Source organism: Fringilla coelebs, assembly GCF_963513975.1.
Source record: "Fringilla coelebs genome assembly, chromosome: 4".
Classification (NCBI taxonomy): Eukaryota; Metazoa; Chordata; class Aves; order Passeriformes; family Fringillidae; genus Fringilla; species Fringilla coelebs.
Window position 1 is genome coordinate 62299129 of NC_140032.1, and position 24467 is coordinate 62323595.

The 24467-nt window shown below is 44.2% G+C and overlaps 1 protein-coding gene across 3 annotated transcripts; it reads left to right on the forward strand.

Moving 5' to 3' along the window:
• Window positions 1–303: 303 nt before the first annotated feature.
• On the forward strand, window positions 304–22922 carry SETD7 (SET domain containing 7, histone lysine methyltransferase). 3 transcript variants are annotated; one of them, XM_084203901.1, is made up of 8 exons: window positions 304–354; window positions 4668–4797; window positions 9016–9217; window positions 13398–13587; window positions 15155–15236; window positions 15863–15980; window positions 16274–16431; window positions 16944–22922. In XM_084203901.1, exons 1-8 carry the CDS (start codon window positions 315–317, stop codon window positions 17122–17124), a joined length of 1101 nt encoding a protein of 366 aa, XP_084060027.1. In that variant the 5' UTR covers window positions 304–314; the 3' UTR covers window positions 17125–22922. The 3 variants fall into 3 exon arrangements, with proteins under 3 accessions (XP_084060027.1, XP_084060028.1, XP_084060029.1); XM_084203902.1 differs by lacking the exon at window positions 16274–16431 and having other exon boundaries at window positions 15863–15997; XM_084203903.1 differs by lacking the exon at window positions 16944–22922 and having other exon boundaries at window positions 15863–15997; window positions 16274–16378.
• The last annotated feature ends 1545 nt before the right edge of the window (window positions 22923–24467 follow it).

Here is a 24467-nt window from a genome sequence, read left to right on the forward strand (position 1 = left end):
AGCGGGCCGACGGACAGCCCGGAATGCGCTGGAGGACCAGCGCTGAGCGGGCTGGCGGTCTCGTGCCCCCGGTGCCGTACGTGGGGCCATACGGAGCCAGCCCCGGCCCAAGGCCGAGCCCCCCGCGCCGTTATCCCGAGGGCCGGGACAGGCCGCTCCTCGCGTCCCGCCTCGGCCCCGGGCGGCGCTCGGGCCCGCCCTCAGGGCGGGGCGTGGCCAGGCCCCTCCCCCGGGAGGATGCCGGAGGCGGGGCGTGGGGCGCGCGCGCCCGCCCCCGGCACCGCGGCTGCGCCTTGCCCGCGCCCGCCGCCGCCATGGACAGCGACGAGGAGACGCTGGAGGAGGTTGTGGAAGGTGCGTGCCCCGCGGCTCGGGGAGCGGGGCCGCCGGCGCCGGGCGCTGCTGCAGGAGCTCTGGGGGCGCGGGGCGGGGGCGGTGGAGGCGGCGGCGGCCGGAGCTGGGCGGCCGGGGTCGGGCGCGGCGCATGACATCAGTGGGCTTATGCAACGGACGGGCCGGGGCCACGCACGTGGCGGAGTTCGGCCGGGGGGAGCCGGGGCCGCGCTGGCGCCGTCACCGAGCGGGCGCCCTGGGTGCCTCCCGCCGCCGAGCGCTCCGGCCACCGCCGGAGGCTCCGCACCCCGGACGCGGGGATGGCGGCTGCTCGGCTCTTCTTGTCAAATATAAGTCACGGCCGTGGTTTTCTGCCGCCGCTGTGCCCCCGTGCGGGCGCTGGCCTGCAGCCCGCACTCCCTGGGCGGTGCGGCCGGTGCCCGGTCCTTCCCCCGGCGGCTGAGGGACATGGGGATGCCCATCCTTGGGAAGAGCCCAGGGAACCGGGGCTGCAGACACATACACGCAAATGGAGAAGGGAAAAGAAAGAGCGACTCCAAGAAGACACTGTTGCCATATCCATGGGCGGCAGGGCTGGAGCCATCCGTATGGGAGCGGGGTGGGCCACGTTATAGCTAATATACACCCTCTGTGTGCAGTGCATCTCTCACGTGTGTATAACTAACCCTCGAAGAGTTCTAAACCCAGAGGCACATGTCTTCTGGAAGTGAATTACTGATGGAAACCTTAGCAGGCAGGGATGCCGCTCCCCAGCAGCCTCCATCAGGCGTATGGGAGCAGGGAAACAAAGCCTGGTATCTCCCTCTGTGGGAAAGCACCGGCTCCCCAAAGATTGCTCGCAGAGTGGGGACCGTGCTCCTGCCGGGAATAGCGACCCGTGGTGTTCTGCTGTTGGGACAAGGGAGCAAGGAGCTGCCTGAGGTGCAGGTAAGGCCATGTTCACCGTGTGCCTTCTGTGGCAGAAGGATTAGGCCTCAAAGCGAGTTGCTCCAGGGAAGGTGTCTGTCTTGCATGGCAGCTTAGTCTGACGGCAGATGTGAGCTGAGCAGCTGCTGCTCGGAGCTGATTTACTGTCTAGGTGTGTGGTGTCAGAGCCAGAGAAGCTTTGTTGTGTAGAACATGGGTCTGAGGGAAAGAAAGGCTCTACTATGGATGATGTGTGCCCTGTGCCCTTACAGATATGGTTTTCCTCCCAACTCCTCAGATCTGTGGGTTGCAGTTGTCTGAAGCAAGGAGTCATAGTTTTCATCCTTATATCCCAGATCAAGTATTCTGCTGTATCCTGGATTTGTTTGGCATCTCTGTGGACTAAGGAAACACATTTTTAAGGCATCTCTTTTTCAGCAGTGTATATGAATATGTGTGTTTTTCTGAGTGAGACAGAAGCAGGATGCTCTTTGGGGGTGAACTTACCCAAAGGAAGTTAGAACTACAGAAATCAGCACTTCCACTTTTGGAGGGGGAGTTTGGTTTATTGTTGTGATCCCCCAAACATCCATCTGGCATCTTTGTGGCCAGAATCTTTTACTGATGATGCACGTTATGTCATCTGTTAAGTAATAGTAATACTGACAGTAAAGGGCTTTTATCTTTGATTTGTAAACATCAGTGGTTTCAGTAAGTGACTTCATTGTGATCTAGCCCCTATTAGGGTAATTCCTTTTCTTGAAAAGTTCATTGTTTTTAAAAGTTCATTGAGTTTAAGAGGAAGTCTTGGGAGATCCTTAATGAAGCAACAAAAATGAAGTTTTACAATAATTTAAAAATACATTTAGACGTTTTGTGTTTATTTTTTGCAAATGGAGGAGAGTGGTGAGAAAGGAAAGTGGAACGCACTGCTCCCCATGAAATAATGAGGATTTTTTTCTATTGACTTAATTTGAAATAATATTAGAGCCAAAGGCCTCAGCCATGCAGAAAAAAAAAAAAAAAGTTGTATTTATGTTATGAAACTTGAAATTGCGTTTTTCCCCATGTTGTTGACTAAGGGAGACTGTGTTCCTTGTTTTGTTGCAGTGGTGGGGGCATGTTTTGGTTTTTTGGGTTTTTTTAATAAGGGGAAACTTCTAGCACATTAGAATAATTGGATTCTTTGTATTGTGGCTGAGATTAAGACCCTGTATAGAGGGCACTGAATCAAAGCTGACCATTTTAAATCTCTGAGGTAGTCTGTATCCTACTGTGCAAAAGGCCTGACATGTGTTCTCTGTACAGGCATGGCAGCTTTTGTGTTGGGCTTTGCATTCCAGCAAAATCTTGACAAAGCTGAATAATCACAGAGAACAATGTTGCAAGAGTTTGTTTTTGTTGCTTTGGGTATTTTTTTTAAAGAGTATGATGTACCAGTATTATCAGTGTATTTTTTTAATCCAAGTGTTTTATAAAAGTTTTGCCTCTGTAGTGACAGGGAAACTGGTATTGTATTGTTTAGGTTTGTTAGCTTACACCAGTGTATCCTTCTGTATTGATAAAACTTAATTAAAAATGCTTTTAATTACAACAATACGTGTTGACATAGTTTTTGATCTAAAAGAGGTGTCCGTATCAGAAATGTTACTGACCTTTTAGTTAAATTGGTCATTAATTTATTGGTTATTGTTATTTAACCATTAATAATAATTGGTTAAATTTAGCTTAAATTTGTCCTTTCTACAAAAAGGGGTGTACTGAGAGAATGGGAGGGAAAAAACCCTTTCTTCTCTTTGGAAGGACCAGTTTCTGTTTAAAGAGTTCCTCTTCAAAGTAATTAAAAGCCTCGAGAGAGGCTTTTTTCCTTCCACCTTTTGCTCTCTCTTTTTACTCTATTATTTCTCTCACTGTGAACTGATAAGCAGTGCCTGATTGGATTTACTGGCTTCTTAAACTTTTAACTGTTTTCAATCTAGTTTGGACTAGAGACTTGAAATGAGAGCACAGTCATGTGCAGGTGTGAGAGAAACTTGGTGGAGCATGCGAGGGAAGGGTGAAGGAGGGAATCCTGGCTTTTGGATGAGTTCAGATTCCTCACTGTTACTTTCTCCTCTACACTCTTCTAGGTGCATTTCCATACTCAGTAAAGTCTGCCCCGCTTGTTCCCTCTCTGGGCACCAGTCTCAAGGTCTGGTAGTACTGAAGTGCCTCTTTTTGCCTGCATTAGCCTGGGCTGTAAATCAGTCTCCCTCACACTGAAGTTTGTTTCTGCCTTTCCATATGTGTGATCAGTCTTTTCAGTTCAGGGCAAAGTTGGTCAGGGAAGAGCTTGACCCAAAGCCTGCAGAAGTGGATGCATACACTCTCTCTCATCTCTAATCGGCTGTGTATGCATCACCAGGAGACTGGGGGAATCAGAGGTAATATTTTAGTTAGAAGCATGGAAGAACATAAATATAGGCTAGCTGTAATTTATTTCACAGTTTTCATGCAAAATTTATACCTGATAAAATGTCACTGTGGGAACTGTAGCACCCATTCAGCTGTGTCCCTGTGCTGAGAGCAGCCCTGCTGAGCTCTGCAGCCAGAGCTCACACAGCTAAACCAGGCAATAACCATAGTTTTAAACACTTCTCTGTCGTTTTCCTTTGGCTTTGAAGAGGCAGCTAGAGATGCAATAGGAGCCTTATTATGCTTTAACTTAGCTGAGTTGGCCATTTATATTCAATAAAACACAAACCATGCAGATGAGGATCCAAGTGCATTGTCCCTGCTTTCCCTCTGTGCAACAGCTATAATAGGGAAAACTGATACAGCCGGGGGGGTAGGAACAGGATCTAAAGTGAACACATCAGAAAGGCACCGGAGAGCAGCATTTAAAATATTAAATACCATGTTGACTGACATATTGCAAGGGTGCAGCATTATGGATATTACATACTTTTATTTCTTTAAATTCCTGTGAATACAGCTGTATAGTGCCACACCGACATTATCATAAGGCACATGTTCATCAAAAAAAACCAAAACATTTTCTTATGCTCTTCTCACCAATAAATACATGTTTTAGATAAAGAATTTTTATACTTTTGAAAATGTAAATTCATACAAGTAAACCTTGTTTCTTTCAGAAACCAGTTTTGCTTATTATTCTCTTCTCTATCCTGTCTCTCATCCCTTTTCCTTTATCCTTATATTTTATTTTTATTTAAAGCTATGTGTTACACAAGTACAAACTTCAGTTGTACAGAATGTATGATCACTGTTCCTAACAGCAATGATCTGAATTACTGTTTTGTACTAGGGAGCTACTGCAATTCAAGTAGCTACATAATGAGAGCAGATATAAAATCTTGCATAATAATTAATGTGTTCTGTTGCTTTTTGTTTGGATTTTATTTCAGGCCATCTAGATGATGATGGGCTGCCACATGGATTCTGTACAGTAACCTATTCATCGACAGACAGATTTGAAGGAAATTTTGTGCATGGAGAAAAGAATGGCCGTGGCAAATTCTTCTTTTTTGATGGAAGGTACACTTTGACTCTTTGATTTTTCTTCTGTGTTCTTCCTTCTGCTTGTAGTGATGCAAAACTAATCTACATTGATTGTATACTGCTGAGTTTCTGGATAAGACTTCTCATTAAAAACTGTAGCTGAAAAATTTTCTGCTGCTGTAGCCTTTCCTGTGGCACCTTTGTGTGTAATGAGGTGCCTGTAGTTGTTTCCGGAGGGAGAATGCAGTGGTGTGAGCTCTTTTAGCGCTATAGAGTTGTAAGTTGATTAGAAGTCATAAGGAATGAGAAGGGGTCAGAACTTTTGAAAACTATGCTGACAATGACTTGGACATCAAAGGTCATTACTTGAGGTGGACTTCTTTGCCTTATAGAGCTGCACAGAAAGTGCAACTGGACCAGGAGCTCCTTGTGCCAGCCCTCACACACAGATACAGGACCTTGACAGAGAGGCTTGCCTTCTGCTTTGTCAAATTGTTTATCAGTTAAAGGGCTGAGTTCAATACAGGTTTGTTAACAACTCTAGTTAATCCTCTGCAAGTTGCTTTTTTTTTACTTTCAGAAAACCCCCTAAAATTTCCCTTCTTTTCACTGGGAATTGTGGCAGTGAAATTGGGCTAGTCCATGCCTATGCATGTGCTTTCTTCTCTGATCCTCATTATGACCACCTTGTAAGTCTTCCCCCCACCACCACTGCAGCATTCCTGTCTGCAGTTGCTCAGAACTCCCTCTGAGGGAGCAGCAAATGTATAAAATGACACGATTCTTCATGGTTTTGCAGCTGTTGGTGGCACTCTGAATAGTGCCTGTTAAACTGACAGTCATGCTGGGTCTACTCTCTTCCTGCTCAGCAAAATTCTGAGCAGGAGCAGAGGTATTGTGCTGTCTCAGTGAGTCAGCTCCTTGTCTGTACTTGCCTTTGCACTTGCTTCATACTGAGGATTGTGGGGTTTTTTTCATGAGAACAATAATATATTTATTCAGTTATGTAGAAAGGGATTAGGCCTCCAAGCTTGGATGAAGAAAAATCCTCACTGTTGTTGGTAATGGCCTTACTAAATCTTGTCTGAGTAACTGAAAATCAGTACTGCCCAGCAGCTGAGTTCTCTAAAATAGTTTTGGTGTAAGTTGTTCGTGTCTCTATGGACACACGGACATAATGTTTCTGTGCTGGTGGATGATCTCAGCAGAGGAGTTGCTGGTTGTACAGTCAGAGGAACTGACCCACTATTTTGTTTGTAGGGCTGCTCCTCCAGGTAATGCAGTGTTCAGGCAGCATTTAGTGGGAAGAGTCAGGTTGCTGATTAGCCTTTACTGTACTGCTTGAGTGTTACCAACTCTTCTTTTTTCTTTCTTTTTGTTTTCTCTCTCAATTTTCATAACCCTTAAAAAACAGGAATAGCTGGCCACTGATGACTTTAGGAACTAGCAGAATGACAATATGCAAAAATAGTCTGCAATGGGATATTTTCATTAACTATTATATAAAGCTAGGTGAAGCAGCCTTAACTGAGCAGTAGCTAATTATTGAAGATGTCATTTATCTAGCTATGCTCAGCTAGCAAGACTAAGTTGCTTTCTGAAATGGATGGTTCAGGAATCATGACATGTTGTAAGAATGCCCTGGCATAAAACAGGACATGCTGTTTCCATTAAGTGTGCCATGGGCAAGGCTGAGTGCTCATGAAAATGAGCAATAAATATCAAAAATGTCTCAAAACAGCTCTCCCTTTGCAAAATCCTGTGCAGTAAGCTAGCTGGTTCAGCACTTTTGGGTGTGTTTCCCTGGCAGGCTGCTGAGTAAAGGCTGACAGCTGTACTGCTGTTTCTCTGTTGTTGGGGAGCAGCTGAGTCCTGTCAAATACAAGACTGGCTGCAGTGTCAGCATTCTCATTTTTGAGTGTTGGGGAATAGGACCTGCTGCCTTGTTTGGTAAAGGAAACTTTTCCCTTTACTGGTATTACTGGCCCCTTCCTGTTGATTATTTAAGGGAATGGAAATCTGGAATGAAATATCAGTTGTTTTTTTCCTTCCCCTTCAAGAAAATGCAACAAATCACAGCATATTCTTTAAGAGAGAGAACTTTGCCCTCTGGCATACTCCCTGTTTTGGGTTGTGGACTTGAACTTTCCTTGGTGCCAGTGGTTCTGGAGTGTGTTTTGGAGAACTATTTGCACTATAAAGGCATGGTAGGCATGAGAGCTGTGCTTGGCACAGAGCTGCAGCTGCCCTTCCTCCCTAATTGGAAACTCCTGTAAACTGACATTCCCAGAACACAGTAGAAAACTATTATTTTTAGGGAAAAAATTTTCCATGTTCCCATATAGAGGGAGTGAGAGATAAATGGATCAGTCTCTATAGATATTAACTTAATCCCTGGAAGGATATTGGAGTATTTCCCCCCTCCAATTCATATAATTGGTTTAATTGTTAGATAAGAAGTATCTTGCATCCCTTCAAGGCATAGTGAATAATGGGAAGATGGTGCATCTGATAAATCTTGACTGTGGTAGAATTTATGTTGTCAGAAGTGTGATCATCTGAGAAGCAAACCAGAGAATTACAGGCTAGTTCAGGGTTTGTATTAAAAAGGTTTTGCTTATGGAAGACGCAGAAGCTATTTATTCATCTTTGTGCTGGTCGAGTCTTAGTTGCAATTACTGTGTCTGCTTGCAGACACCATACTTTGGGAACTTAAAGTGAAGTGAGGAGCAGGGTGGAAATCGCTCAGAAACTCTGAACAGCACAAAAGGTTCGGAACATGACTTTTTATGTGAAGTTGAAGGACATAGACTTCTTTCTTAAGGTATCATCCTTTTGATTTCCTTAGATGAGATGGATCTTTTGGTCACTGTTTGGAGCTTAATACAGAGAGAGAAAACATAAAGGTTTGTAAAAGAAAATATATTCTTTCCAGGGCTGAAGGGCTGTTGTAATTTAGCAATGTTTTAACTTCAACTAGTGTAACTAAAGGTAATGAGACAGGATTTTTGACTACATAAACTGGGGATGGCTGCTTCTTTTAAAGAGTAATCCTACATGTGCACGCTATGTGTGTTGTCACTACAATGGAATTAAAATCTAGTGATCTGTGATAATTTAGAGGGGAAAGTGGCATCATTTATAACTATAAAGTAAGTAAGGGCACTGATTTCTGGTGGTTCCCTCATTGTTCCCTGTGCTGTAGTGCCGTAGCTATCTGTGCAGCTCTGTAGCAGCCTGGATCAAGAAATTAATTTGACTGAAAAGTAAAATTATTTTCCTGCCTGTTGTCATTTTGCATCTGGTGTGCACTGAGGCTTTTACTGTAATATATTTTCCCATGGAAACCTCATCCAGTTTGCCAAAGTTACATAAAAACAGCATGAAGCTTTAGAAGTGAGAAAGTGAATTCTGAAAAAACATTTCTTCCACAACTCTTGCAAATCTGTGTGGTAAAACATGTAGAGTCACGTGCTCACAGACACTGTGTCAGCTTATACCTAAGTTGTCTGCATCTGAAAAAGAATTATGCAGTGAAAATATGTGTATGCTGACAGCTGGCTGCTAGCTAAGTGTGCTGAAATGAAAGCGAAACAGGTTGTGTTCCCTTATGTTAATCCTAACATAAGAGAGAAATATCTGAATAGATTGTCTTTTATGGTGATAGTAAAGGGTTTGCAAGACAAAACGAAATTAAATGTTTCTTTATTTAAATCCAAGTGCAGCACTAGTTCTGTTTGACAGGCTGTTTTTGATTTTAAGAGAAATACATGAAAAATGGCTGCTTTTAGTGGGGTCTGTACGAATGGCTGCTAAGTGTATTGCTGGGGAGCTGATGCTGAACTGTGGCAGATTGCAGTTCATTCTCTGTCATAGTTCATGTGTACAACACCTCAATTTCATCTCTCCAGAAACATGTCAGTGAAGGTCCATACACCGCAGGTAGAAAATCCTAATGTAGAAAATCCTAATGTGAGAGTAGCCTGCTTGAGCAAGAATTCCTTCTTTGATCAGGAGTGTCCATTTGCTGACTGCTCCAGCCTACAGAAAATGCCAAGCATGTGATTGAGATGAGTGATTCTGTGTCTGTGCAGCACACCCTGATGAAAGGTGCTCTAAGTTGTTTTCTGCCTTTGGAGCTCCATAGAAACAAGTTTCTGGTTTTCACCTTGGTGTTCCAGTGTGCTGAGGCTTTGGGTTCACCCCTGAGAGGTGAACAGTTTTCCACTGCTGTTTTCTTTCTCTCTTCATCAGCACCCTGGAGGGGTACTATGTTGATGACGCCCTGCAAGGCCAGGGAATCTACACCTATGAGGATGGAGTGGTCCTTCATGGCACCTACGTGGATGGAGAGCTGAACGGCCCAGCCCAGGAGTACGACAGTGACGGGCGGCTGATATTCAAAGGGCAGTATAAAGACAACATCCGACATGGAATCTGTTGGATTTATTACCCGGTAAACCTGACCACCTGCTCTTGTTATTGTAGAATTATGTACCTTTCTTTTCTCCCCAGCTGAAAGAAATACCCACCACGACCCAGCTATCCAAAAATCAGCACACACTGATCTGGGCAAAAGATCTGGGCATTCTGATTTTGGATAGTCCAACACAAAGTTAAAAGATGAATGTTTGCCCAGTAGATGAGGTTCAGTGAGGCTGCATGGTGGCCTCCACCATTTTCATCTTCCAGGAAACCCAGCCCCTTGCAAGTGCATTTGTATATAATTTGTATGTAGTGTAGAAATAGGATGTGTAATAATTTATGCATTATCTCTTTGTGAAGGCTGGACTAATGATTTTGTCACTTTGTAGTGCTGGCTGCAGGTGAGGCGCATGGAAGCCATGCCAGTTATTGCAACCCGCTGCTCTTATTAGAGTAAGGGGGGAGACTTTGTCTCCGTTTCTGCAGGATATTGTTGAGGTCCATGGTGGTGGTGGATGTAACCTTCCCCAAGAGCATCTTGCACCAAGGGGTAGGAGCCAGGAGAGCACCAGCACAGACACACAGACACAGACAGCAGCTCGGCAGTGAAGACACAGGAGGGTCCAGGCATGGAGTTCCACCGTGCTTTATTCCAGGCAGTGCTGAAGGGCTCCAGGGGCCAGAGACAAAGGAGAGTGCAGGGTATAAATGCAGGGAAAGAGGGGGCAGAGGAGAGCATCAGGGATCCAGTGGTCTGAGGGCTCAGGGGTGGTACACAGGAAAGGGACCAAAAGGAATGCCAGGGTGGATGGGCAGGGTTACATAAACCAGTGGGGTAATGGAGAAGGGAGAACTCACTAGAACATGAACATAATGGGGTAAAAGGGGCAGGAAAGGCCAATGGGGAGGACAGAACTGGAACTAATTAACATAGTGCTGCAGAGCACCATGGGGGAAACTTCTTTCCTCACCCTGAGCTCTGAGGAATGCCCAGAGCCTAAGGTGCATCTCTCCAGGGGGTCAGTCTTGTTCTCTCCCAAGTAGGGTCGAAGACCTCCCCAGGATATGTTGTGAAGACTGGCTTTGCCTAATGCATCCGATGTAGCTAGTGAGAGCTATGCCTCTGAATGGAGTTGTGGACTAGTGATTTGCTAGTTAAACAAGCCAGTATTTTATCTGTTTGAATTTTGGTGCTCTTTTACAACCATGCTAGTTAAAGCAGTGACTGTTGTATAGCTTTTAGGGAGTTTTTGATGCAGATTTTTAAAAAATGTTCATGTGTACAACACCTTACGCAGTAGAGTTGAATTTTTCAATCTTACCTGGTGCCAAGAAGGAGGTAACATCTGCATGTAATTAGCTGCTGGTCAAAACCCAGTCTAATTCTGTGCTACATATGGCACAAGTTGCAGATTGATTGCTAAATGCTTACCAACACTGGCTGCTCATTTTATTTAGTGGTTTTCACTATTGCCATTAAGCATGTATGGGGATCAGCAAATTTGGGGTATACTGCCAATAGTTTTTCAGTCCTAGTGTATAAAATACACACAGCTGACCCTTCACTTCATGTATCTCCTGCTTCATCTTCCAGATGACAAAGTGTCACTGTACCTTTTGGAAATGTTGATAATTAGAGGTTGTTTGTCATTATTGTCTTGCCAGACTAAAGGATGTGAGGTGTTCCAAAAAACTCCTTTGCTGTGGAACCAATTGTTTTCTCATGATTCTATAAAGGATGCTATGTGCACACATTTTTTACCACACTTAAGGTTCAGTGTTCCCTATTACACCATGGTTGAAACTCTTTCATCCTTGGAGTTGAACAAAAATGGTGTCTCTTTGAAATAGAGCCTCTGCACAGGGGTCTTGATAGAAATCAGTTTGTTTCCACAACACACCTGCTGGTCTTGCTCCAGGGCATTATTTGGAGATGCTTCCTTGTCTTTTTTGAAATAAATACTTCAAGTGGTGTCTAGGTTTGAAAGACGGGTGTCTGCCAAGGAAGTGAGAACTTCCCCTTGGAATGGAAAAAATATGACCCCCTTCCCTCAAAATTATTATAACTTTGAAATTAAGGGGCTTTCAGGCAAAGATATGGCAAAAGGAATGACAGTTCTTTACCAGTAAGTATCACAAGGCAGAGAAGCAGCCCCAGCAGCAGCTGCAGCCCAGCGGCAGAGCGGAGCAGAGCGGAAGAGCGGAGCAGAGCGGAAGAGCGGAGCGGAGCAGAGCGGAAGAGCAGAGCAGGGCAGAGCAGAGCAGAGCCGCAGCCCAAACCCCCCCGCGGGGCAGGGCAGGGCAGAGCCGCAGCCCAAACCCCCCCGCGGGGCAGGGCAGGGCAGAGCCGCAGCCCAAACCCCCCCGCGGGGCAGGGCAGAGCCGCAGCCCAAACCCCCCCGCAGCCTCTCTCGGCCCTCGGGCACTTTCCCCTCCGCTGCAGTTCCGCTCACGGCCAGCAGGGGCGCTGGTGGCTCCCGGCCGGGCAGGGCGGGTGCGATGATTCCCCCGCGCCTGCAGGGGGCGCTGTGGCGCGGGCTCGGCCGCCTCTCCCTCACACGGCCGTGGTGGGCGGGCCGGGATGAGCCGATCCCCGACCAGTAAATGAAATGTATCAGAAACTCTGCAGCTGTAGCAGGAGCATGGGGGGAGAGGGCAGGGGGTGCTCCCTCAGAGGGGCTGGGGCTCCCAGGGTTCCCCCTGAGGCCCCTCAGTAGGTGGTGAGGGGCCTTTCTAATGAGGCAGGTTGTTAAGATGTTTCCAGTGCAAACAGCCGCTCCCAGGAGCAGAGCTGCAGTAGAAGACAGCAGTGCTGAATTGTCCCCACAGCAATCGAAGCCCATCGTAGCGCAAATGCTGGGAGAGAGAGAGAGGGAGGGAGCAAAAGGGAGGAGCTGAGCCCAGCCCCTCACCACCCCGACGAAAACTCAGTGTCTTTGCCCTTCCAAAGATAACCCCCTTCCCAGGCAGAGTAACCAGCTACAGCCTTCCCCCTCCTTTTCCCCCCAGCCACATCTTTTGTTCTCTTAAGTATCAGTAGTTATTATTTTGTAGCAACAGATGGAACAAAATTGCATGAGAGAAAGGAACCAAAGGAAAAGTCCTAACCCCAACAAGTGGTTAGACCTATGCTAATGTATGCATCTCATTTCTGCAGTTCTGAAAATAGATCTAACCTGAGCTGCAGGCAAATCACAGATGCCAAAGCCCAGGGCTGAAATGCGTAAACTTTGAAGAGGAAAAGTGTTGCTGTTGATGCTTTCCACAAACAGTTGTTCTCACTGATTACCACCTGACCTTGGGGAGCATTCTGGGAATCATTTTCCCTCAGTAGGGTCATGTCTTTAGAGGTACCTTGTATTAGTAAGGTAGTGTTAAATCTTTTTTTCCTCCAGCACAGTATCATAGTAATCAAACTTGGACATCTGTGTGGCTTTGGTCCTCGTTTTGTACACTGTACACAAAACTTTCACTGAGTGAAATTGAATATTTGTGTCACATGGAAGGAAAAACCTTGGTTTTTGCCTGTTCTGAACAACATAAAAAATCAGTTTTATCCTAACTGGAATGACTTCATCGAGCTTCTTTGTGTGTCTGTTTCTCTCTCATGTTCATAATTTCACATCTGAACTTACTGATGTATTTTTTAAAAGTTGGGGAAAACCCTTTTCATTTACTGAATGTTACCTAGAAAATAGAATTCCCAACAGCATTAGAGTGAATATAAAAGCAGACTTTTACTTGAAAGCTGTCATGTACTCAGTATGGCAGAAACCACAGCTGGTAGTAAACTCATCATTTTCTAAGGTTTGTTGATTAATGTAACTATCCTGTATTGTCCAATTAAAATGTTAGTTGATTAGGTAATAATTGCTTGGGTTCTGCCCCACTGGAAGCAGTCCTCAGGCTTCTTTTGTCCTGCTTTTGTTATGTCAGGTCCAGATTCTTGTTGGAAAACAGAGCATCCTGGTAGTTGGTACTCTTCTTGGAGTAAGACTAACGAATATTTTAGCAATGTGTTTAGAAGGTTGGCATATTCTTCCTAAATGTAGAGGAACAGGATAAGAAAAGTAATAGAGGCTGCAGTGACACATTTGCAATCTACAAAGCTACAAATGCATGTAAAATATGAAAAGCTAAGAATCTTAGGCATCAAGAATAGTAAAGTATAATTAAATGCTTTGCCTTTTCTTTCTTGCCTGTGCTCTCAGGATGGAGGCAGCCTTGTGGGAGAAGTGAATGAAGATGGGGAGATGACTGGAGAGAAAATAGCCTATGTGTATCCTGATGGAAAGACTGCATATTCTGGAAGGTTCATAGATGGAGAAATGATAGAAGCAAAACTGGCAACTCTGACAGCTGTTGAGGATGGGAAGCCTCAATTTGAAGTAGTTCCAGGCAGTAAGTTCAACTAACCCAAACTTGTATTCCTGCCACCAGCCCTGTGCTGCAGACAACTTGGTTTCTGTGATGTGCCTCACTGGAGACTGTCATGATACAGGCTGTTAGTGAGGGGCCCTTTCTCCAAGACACAGAGTTGGGCAGAGAGGAAGATGAACTTTGTCCTGGAAACAGATGAGATGAGAAGTGTCCCCTTTGTGATCCTGCCCAAGTACATTTCATAGCCCTTCTCTCACTCCTGTGCTCATGGGCATAGTCCTGCTTGTCACACATCCCACTACCCCCTGTACCAGATGGAAAACCTGACCCTGGTAATGGTGCTACAATATTTCTTGCAGTGAAATAACTGCAGGAGGAGAGTGAAGCCCTGATTTGGTTGTAGCTGTCAGCTGGGTTTGTGCAAGTCAATGTTTGCAGCGTGAATGTTCTGGCACCTGCGTTGCTGGGCTGAGACTGGAGTTAGTGAGCCAGATGCAGTCGTTGTGTAATGGTCTGATTCACCAGCACCCGTCTGTGTGTCTGGTCCTGCTGACAGAAGGTGGCTGTGAAGTGCACAGGGGTGGGCTGGGGCCTTCTTCACCTAGTGGCTTGAACCTATAGTTCTGGAGTGGGTTTGTTGTTCTGAGGTATTTGTGATGTTTTGGAGGAGTGTGGGTTAAGCTGCAGTAACAAGGCGGGACTGCTAATGTATTTTTTTGCTCTGCCAGCAAAAATTGTCTCACTTGATATGAAATAGGCACGTAAAGCTCTGTGAAAAGGTATTGACAGGCAGATGCACTGAGTTTATTTTCTCTCGGGTAGGATAGCAAGTCAAAATTTAACTTAAAACTTACTTTGTAGGGAGGGTATGGTTGTGCTTTGTAGAGAGGATGAAGTTACACTCAGGAGGGAGCTGCCTTCAGCCAGAACAGATCCTGGACACCGGGGGCAAAGGCCTTATATCAGACTTTGTAGTATTCTGTTCTGTGGGCCATCTTATTTCCAAATTCTTCTTAATCTATGTCCAAGATGGTCCTCTAGCATTTGGGAGAAGGATGTAAGAATATCATTAGATACCACTAAGTTGCTTATTAATGGCAAAAAATAGAGGACTGTAGCAAGAGTGCTTTCTGATTACTAAATGGTATCTTCTGGCTGAAGTCTCTTCAGGATCTGGACTAGAAAATATTTCATATTTGAAATAATCAAGTTTCTGTGGGTTTTTTGGGGATTTTTTTAAATGAGCTGTTGAATATATCTTGTTTTACTTCTAAATTATATTTAGAGACACTAGGATGGTCAGTTTTGAAAGAGTATCCAGTCCTCTACAAGTTGGTAATTTGAAGAACATATGTATCATCTTTTTGTATTACTCTAGAATGTTGAGGGAGAAAAAAATAATCAGGAAGCAGCATCTCAGTTAAGATTTTTTACAGGTGCAGTTCTGTTAATACCTTTTTTTGCAAGTGTAACATTTTTTGCAGCCATTAAAATTTAATTTTTGAATGTCTTGATTGTTAAGTATTGCATACTTTCAGTACTGCCAATTAGTTGATTTCCTTCATTGATGTCGGATTTTTTTTTTTAGGCCCAGTGTACAGTTTTGACAAATCCACTTCATCCTGCATTTCTACAAATGCCCTTCTTCCTGATCCTTATGAATCAGAGAGGTAAGTTTTTTTTCTTCTCCCCGTGTTTCTTTACTCTTACCTATTTAGGGCCTAATTTTGCAAAGCTTTTCCTCATCTAAAACTTAAAGGATGTGTAAAGGTTTGTAAAGTGGAAGCCCTGTGTGTACCTGAACTGTAGGCCCTTTCTGATACTCTGAAATATCTAATTAAGTGATTAGTAAAACATTTGCTTTAATTTGCATTGAGTACTTGAAGATGTGGTGCATCCCCTTGAGAACTCTTGCTTCTCAGTACATGTATGTACCAGCAACCCCAGCTTGGTGGGGACTTCTGGGGTTCTGATATGTTATTGGGGATGTTCCTGAATTGAAGCCATCATTGTGGAGTAATAGTAGATTGGCACTTTAGAAAAATAAGTTTCCCATGTCAGCCCAAACTTTCCACCAAATCTCAGTTTTGACAAAATAGAACATATGGAAGAGAGGAAGGAAAGGAGTTCCATAAAGAGGATGATGATGATAATATTAATAATGTTTGTTTTTGTTATTGTTATTAGCTTTATTGTTAGTATTGGGCTGAAGCATTGGGCTTTATCCCAGTAGTTGTACTTCTTGAAAATTAAAACTGGAGCCAGTCACCGATTCCATGCCCTGTTCCTCTTGTAGGGTGTATGTGGATGTCTCTCTCATTTCCAGTGCTGGAGAGGGGTTGTTTTCAAAAACAGCAGCAGAAGCCAGTACAGTGATGTCCTTCTATAACGGAGTGCGAATTACACACCAGGAGGTAAAGAAAAGAAAAAAGTCAGTCTGAGTTTTCATTGCTCTTCCTGAAATTTTCTTTTCATAGTAGGATCTAACACCCACTACTTTCCCACCCTAGATTTAACATGATGGAGTTTATTTGAAAGAAAGTGCATGCTCACCTATGCATAGATTTAAAAAGTGTGGGTTGTTCTTTTCAATGACGTACACCCATGAAAAGCTTTATTTGCATATATTCTGAATGTTGGCTTTCAAACTGCTGACAAAGTTGACCCCTCCTACACACAGACATTGGATTTTTGCCTTGCAACCCAGGTAGACAGCAGAGACTGGGCCCTCAATGGAAATACAATATCCCTGGATGATGAAACAGTCATAGACGTGCCAGAGCCCTACAACCACGCTGCCAAGTACTGTGCCTCACTGGGGCATAAGGCCAACCATTCCTTCACTCCTAACTGCACCTATGAGCCGTAAGTACAGCCCTGAGTTTTAGGAGAGAAGCTGCAGCCTGGCTGTCTGGGCTCACAGGGGGTCCCTGGGCAGCTGGATGAGGAGCAGTGGTGGGCTGGGAGTAAAGAGTAGAGGCACTGAAGGAGTTTCTGCTCACCTCAGCTGAGTTGGAAGTGGGCTAAGCATTATGGGTGCTTGATGTCTATTGGGACTTACCATGGAGTATCTTAAGTTTGCAATTTGTTCGTTTTGTCATGAACTTTGAGTTGCTTCTTGATTATAAAATGCATCATCACAGCTCTCTAAATCCTAGCTTGGCTAGAACCACGCTGTATTTGCTCGACTACCAATGCTTTGATAAATCAATATTTTTGCTCATATTCTTACATATTTATGAGATTGACTCAAGTTTGCTAATTCAATATCAGATTATGCAGCATTGCTCTGAAGTGAATGAATTCTGGAACTGTAAAAGGGGCTGGCAGAGTATGGGAATTGACAGCTGAGCCTAGCAAAGATGTTTCTTTCCTAGGTTTGTTCATCCTCGTTTTGGGCCCATCAAGTGTATCCGTACCATCAGGGCTGTGGAGAAGGATGAGGAGTTGACAGTGGCTTATGGGTATGATCACAACCCGGTGGGGCAGAATGGGCCTGAAGCACCAGAGTGGTACCAGCTGGAACTGAAAGCTTTCCAGGCTGCCCAGCAAAAGTGACATGGGAGCACCTTCTCCGCTCAGCAAACTGAAACAGAAACTTGGATCTATGCACTACCTTTATACTGAAAACTGGACAACCAGGGATTGTTCATGCTGTTGCATCATAACCTTGCATTCTGTGTTAAGAGATAAGTTCCTTGGATACTAACTAGGTTTGACTGTGTTACTCATAGCAGATTTAAAAATTAGCTAGCATTGCACCAGTCTTATCTGAAAAAATTATTTAATATTCTATACAAGATGTGGTATTCTTTGGTAGCTTCTGCTTTTGCACCATATGCAAAGATGCCAAAAGACTAGAAAGAAACTAAAATGGGTGTATTGTTCACTTTTAGTCAGCAGACTTAGTGTTGCTCTCTACCTGCCTAGGCATTATTGTGCAACTGCATTTTGCATATATGCCACTTGTGATGATAACAGTAATATTTTGATATTCTCTAATAGTAGCATAATTTTGCCTTTTTAAACCTTTGATCTGAATCTTGCAATAGAGCAGTTTATTTATTAGCATATAGGAGGCTGGGTTTTAACTCCCCTTTCCTCTTGTCTGAACGTTGTTCTTTCTACAAATCCTCTTTTGCAGGAGAAAATCCTTTCTAACTAGTGGAAAGGCTTGTGTGTGTATGTGAGAGTGCTGTGTGTTGGTCTCTGTGGCTCTCTAAATAGTATAGCAACCTGTCTAAACCTAATATTTATCTAGCCTGTACGGCTGGCTTATTTTATTTAATTTATTATTATGACATGCAAATGAAGCTGTTCTTTGCATGAAGATTTTCTGAAAAGGAGAAAACAGACTTACTGTTGAAAGACTTCCAGAAGTACATGTTCTGGAAGGCAGGCACATGACTTGCATCTGTGTTCATGAGTTGGTTTGTGTATTTCACCTGTTCAAGTGGCCAGTTCTCAAGGCAAAAGATGCTTGGATCTCCCATGGATTCTCTGAAAGGAGGTGCATGTATCTGGGGGCAGGCTGTAGTCCTTGGTGAAGGAGAGCTGTATCTTTTCACTTGATGTTCACTTGATGGAACAACATAGCCTTATAGCCATCTTTTAGTAGTTCTGGTTTATGACACAGTGAATTAATATAATATGAGGTATCAAAATAAGAAATTTTTTTTAAGAAAAGATATTAAAAGATTGTTTTTGAAAGACAAACAATGAATGTAAAAACATCACTCAATGCTCATATTTATAAACAGCAGTCAATCCATAGCTTTGTTGCAGCCAGCAGTGGGGGCTTGTGAATATTCATCTGCAGGGCTATGTTCTGGGGTTTTTCAGGGGTGGGGAAATTGTCTGGTTTTTCAGATACTGTACTGGTCTTGCCTAATGCTGTATAAGAGAGAAATCATGCATTGTCTTGGTCTGGATACTGGAGCCTTTCTGGGACTCTGATGTTCTCTTTTGGGTTTAGCAGCTTAGGAAAAACTCAAATGCATTTGCAACACTTTCTTTAAATGTTTGTAGTTTTAAAAAGTTTGTATATATGTAACATAAATGATTTGGGAATCAGACCTACCTTTTTATTGCAACACATTTTGGTTGCTTGCTTGAGCTGTTGGAGGCATTTGGCTGTCTGGGGAGCTGGGCAGGGAGAGTGTGTTGGGTACCTGCAGGTAGAAGGATGAGGCTGATGTCGTGTGCAGTCTAAGAATCCTTGCTTTGGTACCTGAGAAAAGTTAGGAATTACTCATAAAAGCCTGGGCTCTGTTTAGTCCCTGTAGCTTCTCACAAACATTTTCCATCTCCTCATCATTTCAGTTTGCACAGAAGTTGCCCTGTTCATGTGCTGAGGCAGGGGACAGGCAGGCTCAGGGTATTGTGACACTCTTTCAGCAGTGATCTGCGCATGAGCTGTGACACCTCCCATCTCCTCGTGCTGGACACTCAGGTCACATCTCATCCATGGCAGAGGTGACAGGTCCACATCTCATCCATGGCAGAGGTGACAGGTCAGGGACTCACCTGAGTGTGCAGAGACACAACCAACCTCACAGTGATGGAGAGTTGGCAAAGGTCAGTCAGCTGCTCAGCTTCACTAAATAATTCTCAAGGAGAAATATGCATGACTTCATCTGTCCCTGCCTGCCCATGGGTCATTACTTTATGTCATGAGCCACTTGCTGAAAAGCCTTTGGTAGGGAGCTCTTACATGTATCTTGGGAGTTATTGCACCAGGATCATGAAGTTGAGCTGAGGCTTGAGTTTAGGGGCAGAAAAGAGCAGAGGGAAGATGTGACTGAACCCTGCTGGGAATGGATGGGAAGTCCTTCCACAGTCTTGATAACCTGCTTTGGACTTCTGGCCTCTCTGTGCTCACTGGGGAATTGTGTTTAAAATGTTCTGATCTCTAGAGCTCCTTTGCCTTCATTTCTGATCAGTCTGATTCCTCTGCTAATCTCCTGTGTGGAGTTGCTTATGTTTTAAGAGATTTTTCAGTCTTCATATTGCCTGATTTTGAGATAAATAGAATATAGGTGCTCTTTGTGCATCAGGCTTGACGATTGTATCCTAAAATAGGGAAATTCTAGGGAAAAAAAGGCACTGATGTGTCCTCTGTCTTCTCAAAAAATTTGGTGAGAGTCGAGCAGATTCTTTTCTACATGTGTGTAGCCTGATAGGTAGCATGCCACAGCTGTGGCTGTTGTCTCTGCTATCTCTGCTGTCCTTCTCAGCTCTGTAAGTTGGTCCTTCTATAGCTCCCTTCTTCAGTGACCAACCTTCTATAAAAGTTGTGATTACGGAGCTGATTGGCTTGATTCAGGACCAAGCCTTTTAACTCTTCTTTGTTTTCTCTCTCTTCCTGGTCTGTTAGAGTGGAGATGGCTTTTGCCACTGGGTGGTGAAAGAGCTCAGTGTGTCCTTCAGAGGTGTGAGCTGGCATCCCCTGGTTCAAACACAGGTTAGTTACAGAACTCCAAATAATGCCTTAACTTGGTCAGTGTGTTGCAGCTCACTAGAGAGCAAGACCAGCTTCACAAAGCTCCTCATTGGTAGTGTGATGACATCCATAGACACAAGACCCACACCCAGCCATGGTTTTCATTTGGGGCAGAGGAAGCATCACCTTGCACAGCTATCTTCTTGGGTCTGTAGGATGCAGCTGACTACTGGTGCATATGCAATAAGTAAAGAAGCTCCACTTCTTAAGAGTCTGGCCTAACCTTTCCTGTTGGTACTGAACTGGGAGGAGAGCTGATGGCTGCAGCTGAGCCTGAGTGAGCGTCTGACTCTCGGGATACCCACTGGGTCTAAAGAATAGCATAGGAAAACCTGGAATTGCTGCCTTTTTCAGGTACAGATAAGTTCCCAAAACCTGCCTTTGGTCTGCAGTACTTCACATGGCCTCTCTGTGATGGGAGGGTTACTTGAGCTCCTTTATGAGAAGCCTGTATCACGCTGTATTAGAGGCTGCTGATAGTCTCTTATAAAATAAAATCTGAAGTGGATCTTCCTGTGATGGCAGCACAGGGTTTTGTCACCAAGAATACAGAGGCTTTGTTTTCTGGAAGTGGCTATTTTTGGAGATGAGAGCCAGAAAAGTTGCAGCTGAGAGCTGCCTGCTGCTGGGGTCACTCTACTGGATAAGAAGGAAGGAAAGGGGTTTAGACCGTGGAGGGGGTGTCTTCTGCTATAATTTTACTTTTGGGGATCCTGGTTTTCTTTGAACAAACCTGAAAAGGCTTTTTATTCCCTGTTTTAAAAATAGTAATTATAAAAAACTTACCCTACATAAATACCTGTAAATTTTGACTGCTGAAAAATCAAAGGAGATCCATGCAAATGGCTTTCCAGCTCTCAGAGTTTTTTGACTTTTTCTACAGTTGCCATGATACCTCCTAGTATCTCCTAGGATGGCCCACACTTTCAATCAGGTGAAGCTCCTGGGGAGGTTTTTGGAGCTTTGGGAGGCCATGGGGTAAGGCTGCATGTTTTGGGAGGCAGGTTGCATGTTTTGCAGCGACTAGGCAGGCTTCTCCTTGGCACAGCCTTTCCAGATGTGGAAGTGTTGCACACAGATGGCAGCGAGTTTTTTTGCCGGGGATCTTGTAGCACGTTCCTAGAATCTGGAAGCAACATGCTACGAGAAGCAAGAGCTCTGTCAGGGATTTCTCACCCTCTGTCAGGCACTGGAGGAGCAGAGTAGCCAACATATCCCATCTGCTAAGAGAAACTCATAAATGACAGAAATTGACACTTGTTTGTTTCCTTCCCAGCTGTCTGCCCTTGTCCTCCAGTCAGACCAGTGCTCACCCACTTGGGTTGTGCCAGGGGTGCAGTGGTGTTGCTTCTGTCCCAGAGGCCTCTGTGGTTTGTGTCCTTTCACTCAGTTTGATGGTATTTAAGAAAATGCTGCTGTTGAGATGAGGTAACATTACACAGAGCCAAGTATCTGCTGCTTTCTTCTCCTGTGGCCCAGCAGAATTTCTGAAGCTGCGGGAGGGCTTCACCTCCAAACACTTTAAAAAACCAAATTGCTTTGGAAACAATGGTACTGAAGTATCTTCTTACATGCTGGGGTGCTGCGTGTTCCTCACTTCCACTGCACTGCTGTGTGCCAAGGGCCTCCAAGCAAGGAAAGCAGGTGTGGGAGCAGCTTCATCTGCGAGTGGAAATGAGCTTCACCTGCAGTGAACTTGTTCCTTATGCTTCATGTAATGGAAATATGAGAAGTGTATTTTTGGACAAAGAATTTCTAAGCAGTCTTATAAGGGACTTTTTTTTTTTTTTTAAGGAAAAAAAGAGGTGCAAGATTAAGTGCATGTTTACTTGTCCCAGATCAAAGGTTTTGAACACTAAGGTCACTCTGTCTTGAGTGGACCCTCCTGTCTTTGGGCAATAGAACTTCCTGCCCTTTTTTCTCTTTACCATTTTACTGTAACTCTTTTTTTCCCCTAGGAGAAGTATCTGTACAAAAATTATAAGCAATTAAAAGTTCAAGCCATAAAATCATGAGTGTGGGAAGACCCGCTTCACAAGTTTTAACATTTGTATGTAAAATGATGTTTGTATGAAATATTTTCATGGTAGAAAGACTATTTAAACAAAAAAGTTCCAGTAAGATCTAAACCAGATTTAAAGGGATGTCTTTTTGTAAGATGCAAGTGTAATTGAATACCAGTAAGTAGATAATTTTTTTTTTTTTTTTTAGGGGAGGTGCAACAAATTATCCTTAAAATTGCAAATGGTCATTTCTGCTATTTGGGGAAGTATTTATGCAGCATTACATGCAGCCGCCATAAATAGTTGCAGTAGCAAGGCTAGTCATGTTTTCAAGGCATACCTCTCAGCTTGTCTCTTCATGATACCCTACAAACAACCCATCCCTCCTTCCTGTAGATTCCCTTCTAGAAAACTTTTCCTACTGCAGCTGTAACAAGTTTAACTCTGAGCTAAGAACCAGACTAAAATTGTGTATTACTTAACAGTTTCTGCTGGGCCTTCTGCTATTTTAATACTCTCTAGCCCATAATTACTGGGTGTCTCCGTTCTGAAGAACTAAGTGCTAAAGAATAATCTTTGGGGTAAGCTTATACATGCGTTAACAGTTAACCCCGGAGTATTCAACTTGTGTACAGTACTTGATAGGTGTTTTATGACATTTGTACTCGAACTATGAGCCTTACTGAACATCTGTAAGTTTATTCATGACTTTTAAAAAATGGATAACTACAAGAAAGATGTTTACATGAATGATGTTTGCCCTTCCTTTCATGTTATGAATGGGGTTTTTATATTGTGTTTGGGCGTATGTGCAAGGAAGCAAGAGAGGTGTTTCTGGGGAAAAACAGACTTGACAAACATTTGTAATAAGTGAATTTTAAAGATTGCTTTAATTGCGCTATGAAGGCAATGCAAAAATAAAATATTCAACAGAAAACCATTTTCTCCTTGTTATTTGTGTGTCACAGTTTTGGGCATCCTCTGACCTCTCCCCCTTCCGTGTGTTCTGTATGACCACAGTTGTTGCTGATGCACAGGAGCAAGATTTCACACAGTTACACATATCTAGGCCACCTTATGTAAGTAGTGAATGAACACCTGACACCATCTGTCGTTTTTTTTCTGTCACCTCTGCTGCTTTTCTTATTCTTCTTTTTCAATGCACATAACATGGGCTTCAGTAGTATTGTGGTATGGAAGAACATCCCACCCAAAGTGTCATTAACTGTTGTTTTAAAGTGTGGTGTGTTTTCCTCTGAGGCAGTGGGAAGGTGCAGCGAGGTGTCTTCCATGTACACATCCTGCTGGGTGAGTGGTGAGGAAGGGGGCAGTGCTTTCAGTGCCTGTCCTTCCTTCCCCTCTGTGATCACAGTTGGCTGAGGTAGCTGAGCCTCTCCCACCTGTGCTGGATGTAGGTGTGCAAAGACTGTGCCCTCCCCTCTCTGCAAGGATGCAGAAGTGACTTTGCCACTTGAACCTTTGCAGTCATATCGGGCTGGGAGGATGATGGGTGCTTGGTGTGTGTTTGCAAGCTGTGTGGAAGATGATGCTGGGATTGTGGGTGGTGCCCTGTGCTGGCTTCAGCCAGCCTGGCTGTGTTCCAGTCCTGCCCTAGTGTAACAGCCCAGTGCACTGTGAAGTGCAGTGGGTTCATTTAAATAAACTATACCCAGCCTGTGAGCTGATTTCTTTAAAATGTTTCAGGGATAGGCAGGTTTTAGTGGTGTGCTTGTTAGGATTTGGCTGGAGGTGCTTGGGGGGATGTTAGAATCTTGTTGAATCATCAAGGTTGGAAGAGACATTCAAGGTTAACCAGTCCAACCATCCACCTCCCATTAGCCCTGTAACCCCTAAACCACATCACCTAGATGCCTCTTGAACACCTCCAGGCATCATGACTCCACTGCCTCCCCGGAAAACCTATTCCAACACCTAGCTGCTGTAACAGTGAAATTTTTTTCTAATATCTAATAGGAATTTCCTCTCTTTCAGTTTAAGGCCATTTCCTCTGCTCCTCTCACTGCAGACACAGCAGAAGAGACTGGCCCCCATCTTAACTTCCTTGAGGGAGTTGTAGAGAGTGATGAGGTTCTCCCTGAACCTGCTCTTGAGACTGAACAACCCCAGCTCCCTCAAACGTAAGATGTGTTTTCTACACCTTTCATGAGCTTTTTTGCCTTTCTCTGGACACAACCCAGCATCTCGAAATCCTTTTTAAAGTGGCTGGCACACAACTGAGCACAGTACTTGAGGTGGGGCCTCACCAGTGCCAAGTAAGAGGGATGGATGATCACTTCCCTGGTCCTGCTGCCTGCTCTATCCCAGATACAGGCCAGGATGCCCTTGGCCTTCTTGGCTACCTGGGCACACACTGGCTCATGCTGTATCAAGGGCAC

What these genes read in the sequence shown, in the direction of transcription:
- SETD7 (XM_084203901.1), top strand. Translation starts at nt 315, where the DNA reads ATGGACAGCGACGAGGAGACGCTGGAGGAGGTTGTGGAAG. An exon ending in TCTGTTGGATTTATTACCCG is followed by an intron (nt 9,218 to 13,397) that starts GTAAACCTGACC and finishes CTGTGCTCTCAG; the next exon opens with GATGGAGGCAGCCTTGTGGG. An exon ending in CCTAACTGCACCTATGAGCC is followed by an intron (nt 16,432 to 16,943) that starts GTAAGTACAGCC and finishes TTTCTTTCCTAG; the next exon opens with GTTTGTTCATCCTCGTTTTG.